This window comes from Diabrotica virgifera, chromosome 3 (assembly GCF_917563875.1).
Source record: "Diabrotica virgifera virgifera chromosome 3, PGI_DIABVI_V3a".
In the NCBI taxonomy this organism is placed as follows: Eukaryota; Metazoa; Arthropoda; class Insecta; order Coleoptera; family Chrysomelidae; genus Diabrotica; species Diabrotica virgifera.
Window position 1 is genome coordinate 120654073 of NC_065445.1, and position 12949 is coordinate 120667021.

At 38.5% G+C, this 12949-nt stretch overlaps 1 protein-coding gene across 2 annotated transcripts in view; it reads right to left on the bottom strand.

The window, feature by feature from the left end:
• The window catches only part of LOC114343580 (phosphatidylinositol 4-kinase alpha), a 218426-nt gene that overhangs the window by 26687 nt on the left and 178790 nt on the right, over window positions 1-12949 (bottom strand). For both annotated transcript variants that reach the window (XM_050645477.1, XM_050645476.1), the window contains one exon: window positions 12071-12247. In XM_050645477.1, the coding sequence (XP_050501434.1) occupies window positions 12071-12247 (177 nt within the window). The remainder of the gene's footprint in view (window positions 1-12070; window positions 12248-12949) is intronic.

Genomic DNA, 12949 nt, shown 5'->3' on the forward strand with positions numbered 1-12949 from the left:
TACTCTTCCAATTTTATTATTGTTGTTGATTTCTTAACTCGTCCAGGCGGCCGAACTTTCTATTGAATACGGACGAGATTCCTTTAGTCATCTCGAGGTCTTGGGCAACACAGTGGGCTAGAGAGACGTTTTCTGGAACACCAAACAGATCTTGCTGAACTTCTGTGGTCACGCCGAATCTAGCACTCTTTCTCGCTGAGTAATTTGACATAAATTGATTAAAACTTGGCTGTGCGGCGTCTTTCATGACTGTTGGAGGACTCGGGCTTCTTCTGTTTCATTTGAGCCAGCATATGGTGCAAGACGATTTATGTGAATAACTTTTGGTTTACCGTTTGGCAACTTCTTAATTCTGTATATTACGTCATTTATTTTCTTCTTAACTTCATACGGACCTTCCCATTGTCTTTGCAGTTTAGGACACAAGCCGCGACGACGTTGTGGATTATAAAGCCAGACAAGATCACCTACTTCGAAGCTTTCATTCTTGCATCGAGAATCATATTGATCTTTCATTCTGTCACTGGCTATCTGGATGTGTTGTCGGGCAAATTCATGAATGTTGTTCATTCGTAACTTCAGGCGGTCGACGTATTCTTCGCCTGCAACATGTTCCTCGGAAGGTCTGCAGCCAAGCTCTAGGTCGCAGGGCAAACGAACTTCACGACCCAACATCAGGCAGGTTGGTGTTTGACCTGTAGTTTCATTTACGGCCGAGCGGTATGCCATCAGGAATAAATGAATGTGTTGGTCCCAATCTCGCTGATGTTCAGACACAACTTTGGACAAGTGTTTACCCATCGTTCGGTTCATCCTCTCGACCATTCCATCTGATTGAGGATGCAGGGGTGTTGTTCTGGTCTTATTGGCACCAATCAATTTACAAACGTTTTGGAAAAGAGCTGACTCAAAGTTTCGCCCTTGGTCGGAGTGGATCTCCAAGGGAACACCAAATCGGCTGAAGAATTCTCTAACAAGTACCTCTGCAACGGTAGCAGCTTCTTGATTCGGTAATGCATAGGCCTCGGTCCATTTCGTAAAATAATCCATGGCTACCAGGATGTATTTATTTCCAGCATCGGTTTCTGGAAATGGACCTGCAATGTCGATTGCTACTCTTTCCATAGGACTGCCAACATTGTACTGTCTCATGGGTGCTCTCTTTTTACCAACTGGACCATTACCGGATGCACACAGTTCACATTTCCGGCACCATCTTCTTACATCATCTTTACAGTTCACCCAATAGAACCGTTCTCGAACCTTTTGCAGAGTCTTCGTAATACCAAAGTGTCCACCTGATGTACCGTCATGCAACTGACGCAATACTTCTGACACTTTACTTTTAGGTACAATCAACTGAAGCTTCGATTCTGTACCATCATCGTTCTCAAAGGTTCTGTACAGAAGATCATCTTTTAGTACCAGGCAATTCCATTGGCTCCAGTAGGCCTTGACTTCTGGACTACATGCACTAATGTTCTGCCAACTAGGTCTCTCACCTTGCCGCATCCAATCCAATACTCTTTTTTTACATGGATCATCCTTCTGGGCGTCTTGTAACTGTTGGGGCTGCCATTGCTCATTAATTACGGTGGTTCGTCTCACGGGGCAAAATCGTTCCTCTAATTTGGCACAGTGATTACAATTTGCACTGCATGGTCGTCTCGAAAGGGCATCAGCATTTGAATGAACTCTTCCGGCCCTGTGTTCTATATCGTAATCATATTCTTGTAATCGTTCTAACCATCTTGCCATCTGGCCCTCTGGATTACGGAATTGTATGAGCCATTTTAGAGCAGCGTGATCGGTGCGAAGAAGGAACTTTCTGCCATACAAGTATTTATGGAAATGTTCGCAAGCCTTCACTACACCCAGCAGTTTTCTTCTGGTAACGCAATAGTTTCTTTCTGGTTTCGACAGGACTTTGCTGAAATAAGCGATGACTTTTTCCTGTCCATCCTGGATTTGGGAGAGAACAGCTCCTATGGCACTGTTGCTAGCATCGGTATCCAAAACAAATTTTCCTGCCTGTCCCGGGTAGCTTAATATCGGTGCACTGATCAGAGCCATTTGTAGTTGTTCGAAAGCTGTTTGGCACTCTTCACTCCATGTATATTCTTTGCCCTCCTCCGTCAACTTTGTTAGGGGCTTGGAGATATTGGCAAATCCTTTGACGAATCGTCGGTAATATGTACATAAGCCAAGGAAACTTCTAATTTCATGTTTATCTTTTGGTACTGGCCAATGTTTAATTGCTTCAATCTTTTCAGGATCAGCTGTTACACCATTACTCGATACAATATGTCCTAGGTACTTAACTTCTCGTCGAAACATGTGACATTTCTTCGGACTTAACTTCAAGTTCGCTGCCCTCAATCCTTGAAAGACTTGGCATGTTCATCAAAGGACCTTCCAACCACGATTACATCATCTAGTAAACCAGGCATGTTTTCCATGTTAGACCTCTTAAAACTGCCTCCATTAATCTTTCAAATGTGGCAGGTGCATTACATAAACCAAACGGCATAGCCGTAAACTGCCAAAGCCCTGATCCTATCGAAAATGTGGTTTTCTCCCGATCGGCTGGCTCCATGTCTACTTGCCAATATCCACTTTTTAAATCGAGTGTGGAAAACCAACGAGAACCGGAGAGAGTATCCAACGTATCGTCTATTCTCGGCAAAGGATAACTATTTTTTTTTGTTACCGCATTGAGCTGGCGGTAGTCGATACAAAAACGCGTTGAACCATCTTTCTTCTTTACCAGAACTACTGGTGATGTCCATGGACTGTTCGATGGTTCAATTACCCCTTGTTTGTCCATATCCTTGATAATCTCTTCGGCTTCATCTCTTTTCGCAAATGGAAGTCGTCTAGGCCGTTGTCTGATTGGCTGAGCGTCTCCGGTATTTATTTTATGCGTTACTACAGTCGGAAAAATGAAAGAATACCCATGAACGAACATATAAAACACGCTGTATTTTCCTGTCACCGTGTCACAAAGAAAATTGCCCAGCGCAAGTACATGTAATAATTATTATTACATGTACTTGCGCTGGCCAATTTTTTGTGTGACACGGTGAAAGGAAAATACAGCGTGTTTTATATGTTCGTTCATGGGTATTCTTTCATTTTTCCTACTGTATGCTTGTTTTGCCCTTATCCTTCTTATCAATAGCAAAAACATCTTGATACTCTATCAGCATAGACGTCACTTTTTCCGTTCGTTCATGATCAAGATCTTGGCATCTTTCAATGATCATCTCAACAAGCTCCTTTGGATACATCGCCTTCGATGATTTCTCATTGGTATTCACAGAGCAAATTGAAGCCACGGGAACACACTGTCCGATCAAAGCTCCTCTACTTAACTTGATAGCAGTTTCCCTTAAATTCATAACTCTTACAGGGATGACATCTCGAACTTTTACCAAAGCTTTCGCCGTTAGGAACTCGACATTATCCACATCTTCGACCATCCTTAAACTTCCCTCTCGGCAGTGTCCATCAAGCATGGTCATCAGAATTTTCTCACTATTACCGGGTATGGTTACGTCGCATGTAGTAAGTAAGCGGATGACATCTTCTTTGTCGTCGTGAAAGGGCAACTCTTCACCATTGATCTTGAGAACTCGATTTTGAACATCCAATATTGCCCCCACTTTCCTTAGTACGTCCATTCCCAATATGAATTCGTCGGAGATCTCGGCAATTAATACTTGATGTTCAACTGTGGTCTGGCCAATGGATACTGACATATTAGCCTCGCCATATGTATTAATTAGCTCATCAGTCGCTGTTCTAAGCTTTACTGTCGCAGGTGATAATTTATTATGGTCTCGTACTACATCTGGACGTGCGATAGTTCTCGTTGCACCTGTATCCACCAAAAATGATCTACATCTATTACTGATACGACCTTCGATGTATAAGTTGTGGATTCCACCGGAGGACGTAAGGTTGACAGTTACTATGGGGGCTCTAGTTCTCGAGGTCGGCAGTTGCCCCTTGGTGTCGACCCGCTCTAGTTTTCCGACGGCTGTACGATCTTCTTACAATTACGACGAATGTGGCCTACGTCTCCACAATTCCAACATCTAGGCTCGCGTGTCTTTGGCATCTGATTACTTAATACTCTCCGTATCATTTCCTCCAGACGTTCATCGTTGTGTTCGTCACTTTCTTCAATGGTTCTTACTCTATGGCCTCGTGAAGTTTGACTAGGCGTTTCGTGTTCCAATGCAATAGCAAGTGCTTCATCTAAAACTTTCGGTCTTGCTAGTCGTAAAGCTTTCTGTAGTTCATTATCTTTCAGCCCATTGACGAAGGTATCTACTGCAATTTCTTCTAAAACGCTGTCTGGCACCTCTGGATAAGCCAACCGCACCACACGAGCCACATCTGCTTCAAATTCTTGCAGATTCTCACTTGCTCGTTGACTTCTACTTCGCAGTTGTGCTTTGTATACTTGTTGTAGATGGGCATCTCCATAGCGTTTTTCTAGACGAGTGAACAAGGTCTGGTAACAATTTTCTTGACCCTTGGGAATTGACCTTAATATATCTGCAGCATCACCTCGTAAAGCAGCAGTCAAGGAAACAGCCTTTTCCTGTTCGGTCCAATGATTGGCGGTCGCAATAGCTTCGAATTGTCTAAGGTATATGGACCAAGAGGACTTTCCATCAAATGGTGGTAATTTGAATCTCATATTATGCGACATTTCGTCTCTCGGTAGTTCATCTTTCACTACAGGATCTAAAGCTACTGCATTAACTGACGGTTGCACTTTTGTATCGGTTATCATGCTCTCTAATTCTTTGATCTTCTCTTCTACGGCCAAAACTACTGCATTAACTGAAGGTAGAACTTTCGTATTGGTTACCATAGTCTCTAGTTGTTTGATCTTCTCTTCTAACATTTGTTTATTGTCGTCTACACTTTTCTGTATCTTATCGAATGTTCTAGAAACTTCTTCAAATTTCTCATTGTTCTGTTTACAAACTTCTTCAAGTTTTTCGTTGTTTTGCCTACAGACCTCTTTAAAAGTTTCATCAATCTTTTGAGAAACACTTTCGAATTTCTCATTGTTTTGACTATATACGTCTTTAATTATTTGAGAAGTCTCATCGAATCTTTTAGCAACATTTTCGAATTTATCGTCGCTTTTTCTACAAGTTTCATCGATCGTTTCAGAAACAGTTTTTAATTTCGATAAGATTACTTGTTCTGCTGACTGGAAGTGGAACGTCTCTGGGTCATCTCCGTTCTTCGTGAGGACATCCTTGAGTCGTGCTTGTAGGACTATCTTGCACCCACTGCTGTCTAATTCGTACTCTTCTAATTGTTCACGGAGCTGTTTTATGGTCAGTTCTTGTAGCAACATCTTTGGTCGGCACACACGTACTTTTCAAAATGTCTTAAGTCTTTCCGAATACCGAACAATCAACGCACTTCAATTATTCCCGACGAATAAAGTTCTAAAGTCTTTTAAAAGTCTTTCCGAATACCGAACAATTAACGCACTCCGATTATTCCCGACGAATAAAGTTCAAAAGTCTTTTTTTTTTCACTTTTCATTTATTTACACTCCACACCGTTAACACCACTGTAACAAAAACGAGCGTTCGGGTATTTATTTACGACTTTATTATTTATTTATACAAGTTTACTTTACAAACTTTAGCTTAAGACTAAACTCTATTTACAAAAATTATGCCTTATATATCCTAGTCGTTATTCTCGATCATTCCCGGGCTAAGCCAGCTCTCCGACTATCGTGTGACCTTCCAACAACCGCGCGTCGGTTCCACGTATGGCGTGCTTCGATCTAGACTTTTCTCGGCTTACGTCTTGCGGCCGGTGACTCATTGTTTTGATACAATACATTGTAAATTATGATTCGGTTGTGCTCCTAGTGGCATTTAACGTGTCTTGGTTTGTTTATTTCTACTGCATCTTGAAAGCGAACCTAGTGTAGACCCGTGATAAGTTATTTCATAATTAACAATCTTGCATGTTTTTTTCTGTCTTTAACCCTTTGCGGACTCCATCACAAAATTCTAGCAAACAAGTGGTTAAGCCAGAAAATAAAAATAACGATAAATATTGTGTTTTTTTAAGATTAAGCCACAATTCATTGTAATATTAAAATTTTTTACTACGCCCAGTTTAATGTTTCGATATCAAAAAGATTATTTAAGAATTTTGTTAAAACGAGTGTATGAGTATAACCGTCAAGTTAATGTTGAGGTTATGTCTTCTATCGATTAATATCTTGCCTAAAACCAAACCTAATAACACATAAAAGAGATCGACGAAGTACATCTATAACATCCCTGTGAATGCAACAATTTCTATCTGCAGGAGCAGCAGAATGCAACAATTTCGAGCATGAAACACATTAAAAATAGGGACTTCGATAGATCACAGATATGCAAACATGCCTGGGACAATAAACACAGAGTACAATGGAAAGATGCATCAATAATCATTAAAGAAAGAAAAATCAATACTTTTGGTTGCCAATACTAAAAGAAGTCAATCACAAGATTATACCAATGACAGCGGATTAAGAAACTCAACGTCTTTAGTCATACACAATACATATGCAACACCCAAGCACAATACACAAATAATCACCCATACACAAACATTTAAGCACATACAGTGATGAGCTCGCTAATAACCGGCAAAATAACGCAAAAGATGAAAGACATTAAGTTGTGAGATAAAAAGAGATGAACCTAGATACGCCGCCCAAGCAAGTGTTATTCGTCGTTGAAATTCGCAAGTCTGATTGTCTTTGCCTATTCTGATTTCATGACCGAGATATATGTACTTTTCTGTCAATTCTACCACTTGATTTTGGATGGTTAGGTGTTCGCTGGGAACTAAATTTGTTATAAATTTGGTCTTACTGATGTTCATTTTTAGACCCATTGTTGAAGATACGTTTTCTAATTCTAGTAGCATTTGTTGTGCTTCACCCAGATCTTCGGTAATAAGTACTATATCGTCGGCAAAACGCAGATGATTGACTCTACTTTCCCACTTCATATTCTAGTATCATGTAGTTTTACACGCATTGTGGCGTTTTGGTATGTTTGCACTAACTTTGTAAACCGGTAATCTATCATACTATTGTTCAGAGCAGAGCAGTTATAATGCTGTCTAATTCGACAGTGTCGAAGGCTTTGTGAAAGTCTACGAAGATAAGTACCAGTGGTCTGTTATATTCTATCGACTTTTCTATTAAGGTTTTTACTGTTTGTAGGTGATCGTTTGTTCCGAATTTTGAGCGGAATCCAGCTTGTTCTCGGGGTTGGTAGAAATCTAACTTTTTTTCTAGTCTTGTCGTAATTATTCGGGTAAACATTTTATAGATGTGGTTCAATAAGCTGATTGGTCTATAGTTTTCTAGGTGCGCCTTGTCTCATTTCTTGTGTAGTAAAATTGTTACTCTTTTTCTCATGATCATCTTTCAGTGCGTCACAGTTTTTCGATTTCTTTCTAACGCATTAAATTGTATGTGACAGAAAAAAAGGCACGTTTCAGATTACAACATTTATTCTAGTTATTCTAGTTGTCGATAGATGGCGCCATAATGAAAAAAATATAATTTTTTTAATTAGATAATAATATTACAAATATAATCTGTATAATTTATAAGACTATACAAATCAAAGAAAATACCATTTTATAAATGCAATAGACCCAATTGATTTGTTTTTATTCCAAATTGAAAATAAAATGTGACAACTGTCAGATTTAACTAAAATGTCATGTTAGAATAAATGTCATAAATGTGTATTATCACGGACTTACCCTTTTTCCAATCATTTGTTACGCACTGAAAAATGATCATGAAAAGGACAATACTGCATTGTTCCATGTTTCCGGTATGCAACAATCTGTTAGACAAAGGTTAAACAACATTTTTATTTGGTTGAGAAGGGCACGTCCACCCATCTTTATAGCTTCTATTACGACTCCATCTTCTCCTGGCGCTTTGTTGTTTTTCATCTTTTTCATTGCGTCCTGGATTTCGCTTAGTGTGATCTCTGGCATGAGCTCCGAACCCTGGTTGATAATTTTGCGAGATGCAGTGGCTTCCAAATTCTTTTGGTCTTCTCTTTGGCTTGTGTATAGTTCTTGATAGAAGTCTTCAACTATGTGTAGTAGTTCTTCTTTATTTGATGCGGGGACTCCTTTGTTCTTTGGTTTATGTATTTCGCATTTTCCATTGTTTAGCCGTCTTCTCAGGACTTTCAGACTTTTATTCTCTTCTATAGTTCGCTGGACTTTTTCATTCTTAAATTTCCTTAAATATTTCCTTATAGCTTTTGATACTTCTTTGTTTACTTTTCGCAGTTCTTCTTCGTCAATGCTTTCGTTTCCTTTGATTTTTCTTCTAGTTTCCATTAGTTACTTTGTTTCAATGGTTATTTTTTCGTCTTGGCGTCTTTTAGGGCAGCATGTTACTTGAGCCTCTCGAATAGCTTCTACGATATTTTCGTTTAGGGCATTTACATTATTCATGCATTCATTTTGTTGTAGGATTTTATTGATATTGCATTGGTATTCATTTAAATTAGTTGGGTCGTTCCATATTGGGTTGGCTTTCTTCCTAATCATTTTGGATTTTTCTGTTATTAAGTCTAATTTTAGTTTGGCTCTTACCATTCTATGATCGCTGCCTGTGGTAAAGCTATAAGGACTGTGACATCGTTGAATATATATTTTTTGTCACTGATTATGTAGTCTATCTCGTTTCTGGTCTTACCATCTGGGCTTTTCCACGTCCATCTTCTGTGATATTTTTTAGATAAGAAACTATTCATCTGGTATAGATTTTGTTGTAATAGAAATTCTAGTAGTGTTTGGCCACGCTCGTTTCTGCCTTTGGATCCAAATTTACTAGTGCTGTTTCCTGTTCATCCTGCTTTAGACCGATCTTTGCGTTAAAGTCGCCGCATATAATCGTGTAATGTGTTGGTGTTTCTTTCAGTGCCGTTGAGATGTCATCATAGAAGTCTTCAATCTCCTCATCCGGATGGTCCGTTGTTGGTGTGTATACCTGAATAATCTTTATTTTATACCTTCGGTTTAGCTTTACGATTAAATAGGCTACTCTTGTGGATATACTTCTTGTAATCACAATGCCATCTACAAGTCTTTTGTGTATAAAGAATCCGACAGCCCCGATTGATTCGGTTTCACTACCTATACTATAAAATATATGCCCTGCTTTTAGTGTTGTCAGGTTTTTTCCATGTCGTCTTACTTCACTGACTCCAATGATATCCCATTTTACTTTTGACATCTCGATTTCCATTTCAGTTACTTTTTCTTCAGATAATAATGTTCTGGCATTGTAGGTACAGATAAAGAGTGTAAAGAGGTTTTTTCGTCATTCGCGTCGTCAGTTTTTTGTCCCCCCAGGAATCCTTGGGACAGACTGATAAATCAGTGTGAGAGTTTCGATTTCTCGCTATACTCACCTGGGGTACATCCGCTTTTGTTTTAAAATCTGACATTTTGTTGGGAGGTATTTGCCTTGAAACACCACGCTGGCAAGGCGGGTTGGTGAGTTTTTATTTCAGCCGCTCATTGTGAGTACCGACGCTGTTTGAAGCCGCCCGCTCCGGGTCAGACGCTTCTAGGTTTGTGATCTTATACTACCCCTAAAATCGAGGGTTGCCAGCTCCGCCATCTTCGCCGTACCGGAAGTATTCTTCGTCGCCTTGGATGCCGTTCTGGACTTCATCTGTGAGCCTGGACAAGGGGCCCTTAGCAGGTGCTAGCTTCCCGGGTCAAGAAGCTCCTGGAATTTGCGGGGGGCAGGGATTGATTCACTTTCCCTGATTGGACTATCCAATAGAGTCCAAAGGAGTTCCTACCCGCTACCCTATGTAATATAATGTTAATTTATATGTTTATATCGATAATTTCCACCTCTACTAGTATCATAAATTGAAATTGCACAGGGCAAAAAATCCAACCTCACATCTTTAGAGCCCAAGCATGGATGTTGCCTATGACACAAACAATTTTTCATACCATTAGTTTTTCAAATAATTATAAACAAATCGCAAGACAAAGAAATCGTTGGAAGTTTACGGAACTAATTTATAAGTTTCCATGTTTCGCACATGGAAATTTATTCACGCGTCGAAAAACCGGCCTCGTTATATATTTACACATGGCAAAAAATATTATCAGAACGCAATAAACTGATTCAACTTTTTTTATACATAATATTTTTGAGTATTTTTTTTTGGGTTTCTGTTAATTTTTAATTATTGAACTTTGACACATTTAATAGGGAACTTGCACACTTTATTATTACATAATAATGTTCAGTTTTGTTTAAAAGGGAGATTTCCAAAATTTCACGCTTCAAAAACTCATAATATCTTAAGTACAAATTTAAAAGCTTCTGTTTAAAAAAAATAGTTCAAACGACCCGTGAAGTCACATAGTTTAACTTTATGGTTATATTTATATTTATGGTTATATTTAGGCATATTCTTCTTCTTCTTCTTTAGTTTATTGGCCTCCACCTACTTGGGTATTTGGCCAACTCATCGTCGCGAAATAAGGGAAAAATTTATATTCTGATGACATTTATCGTATGTCATTGTAATAATATATACCAGTTTGTTGAGATTGGAGTTTGATACAGTATTTGAAGAAAAGGAAAGAAGGTTTACTATGGAAAATAAAATAAAACACTATAAATGTTGTTTAGTACCATTTTGTAAAAGTACAAATTTTCTATATTTTTAAAATAGTTCGAACGATCAAACGTATTTTCTACTGACATGACGTTTATAATGTCTAATTTAAAATTATATACAATTTTAAAAAACTAAGTTTACTTGAACGCTCCCTAATAGCACATAAAACCACATCCAAAAATGTTATTCTACATCCTACCAGACTGAAAACACTGGGAACCTTCTCTGGTAACACCTCCGAAGCTTCTACAATTTGTAAGCCATAACGAATGCTGAGACTAAGGAAGATGAGGGAATTTTACAATTTATAATTCACGTCCCATTTTTTTGCTAGCAGTTGCCGCTAGGGCATCCGTGCCATTTCGTTCGTTGCAATCCGTGACTGCAAGCCGGGGTTTGTCCTAGTTGGGTCAGAGAGAGCAGCATATGTGCCTCCTGATGAGAGACTAATAAGTTTCGAAACCGGTAGAGGTGCTTGCTGCACTCTCTGATTGAACTGGAATAATGATGCGGCTGTACTTTCGTGTTGCAACGAAATTAAAAATGGTTATTCATTTTTGAGTTACATGTTTACTCTGATTGGAGTAGGAAGGGAACCATTCTCGTTGGAACTTTACCGCGATGAGCAGATGGGACGTGAATTATAAATTGTAAAATTCCCTCATCTTCCTTAGTCTCAGCATCCGTTATGGCTTGCAAATTGTAGAATCCTCGGAGGTGTTACCAGAGAAGGTTCCCTTTGTTTTCAATCTGGTAGGATGTAGAATATCATTTTTGGATGTTGTTTTTAGTTTGTTGTATTAGATTGAAAACTTAGTTTTTTGCTAGCAGTTGCCGCTAGGGCATCCGTGCCATTTCGTTCGTTGCAATCCGTGACTGCACGCCGGAGTTTGTCCTAGTTGGGTCAGAGAGAGTAGCGTATGTGCCTCCTGATGAGAGACTAATAAGTTTCGAAACCGGTAGAGGTGCTTGCTGCACTCTCTGATTGAACTGGAATAATGATGCGGCTGTAGTTTCGTGTTGCAACGAAATTGAAAATGGTTATTCATTTTTGATTTATATACAATTTTGTTTTCTTTGTTGGTGCAGAATGTAAACACACAACCATATGACGTCACGACGCGTTTTGGGCTAGCTGCTTTAATTTGAATCTAGAATCGTCTTTAGGGGCAAAACGGAACACAAAAACAACTTTTTTATCTTTGATACATGTTTTAAATTATGCTCTGTTGTGATTACATTTTTTTCGAATTTAAAATTTTATGCAAGTTCCCTATTCTAAGGCGGTTCGAAGTTCGCCTAGTATATAATGACTATTGTATACTTACCCCTGGAGCTGTAGCTACTACCCTATAAGGAAACAAGTACAATTCTAATCCAACTGTTTGAAAAATATTTTTAAATATTCCAATAACTTGTAACGCCAACATATCTTGTCTGACATCGTCTCCAACTTTGAAAATTGCAGCTTGCCACAATTCAGGACCCATACTTTGATCCTTGGCCTAAAAATTATATTACATAATCAAAATGGATTTTCCAATACTTGCAAATGTGGCTTTATTTATTACAAATTACTTGCAAATGTGGCTTACTTTATTTGGTGATATTTAACAATGTGACAGTTCTATTAACAATATAAGTTTGTTAAGCTGAACATTGAAGTAAGAAACGGAGCAAAACCAAAATTTTGGAAAGGATCACAACAATGAAATAGTGAAATGGTGAAAAAGAAGATGCATTCAAGGTAAAAATACTACAAAAATAATTGAGCTGGAACGTTAAAGTAAGTCCTAACATAATTTGAAGAAATATGGCTAGTATTATTAGAAATACTGCAATTGATATACTCACAAAAACCTCAGGGAAACACTTCACTTTACGAAGAGGGGCAAAAAGTAATCTACGAAGATCTTCAAAATTATACTGTCTCCAAAAAGAAGCGAAATTAGCTATACCAAGAACTAAAGCAGAACGCATAAAAATCTATATGATGAACTTGTAGAGAAGGTGAAAGGAAAATATATAAAATAGTCATACATATGGTAAAGAAATCCAAATATGTTAACCAGATTATATAAATAATAATAGTCCCCCGTTTTATACTGTTAACGCGGCTTTGGGATTCTAGCAAGGTAGTCTGCTATCTCTAGAGCCTACAGTATACAAGAAAGTTAACAGGTTTATTTATAGGTTTTATTAAACCT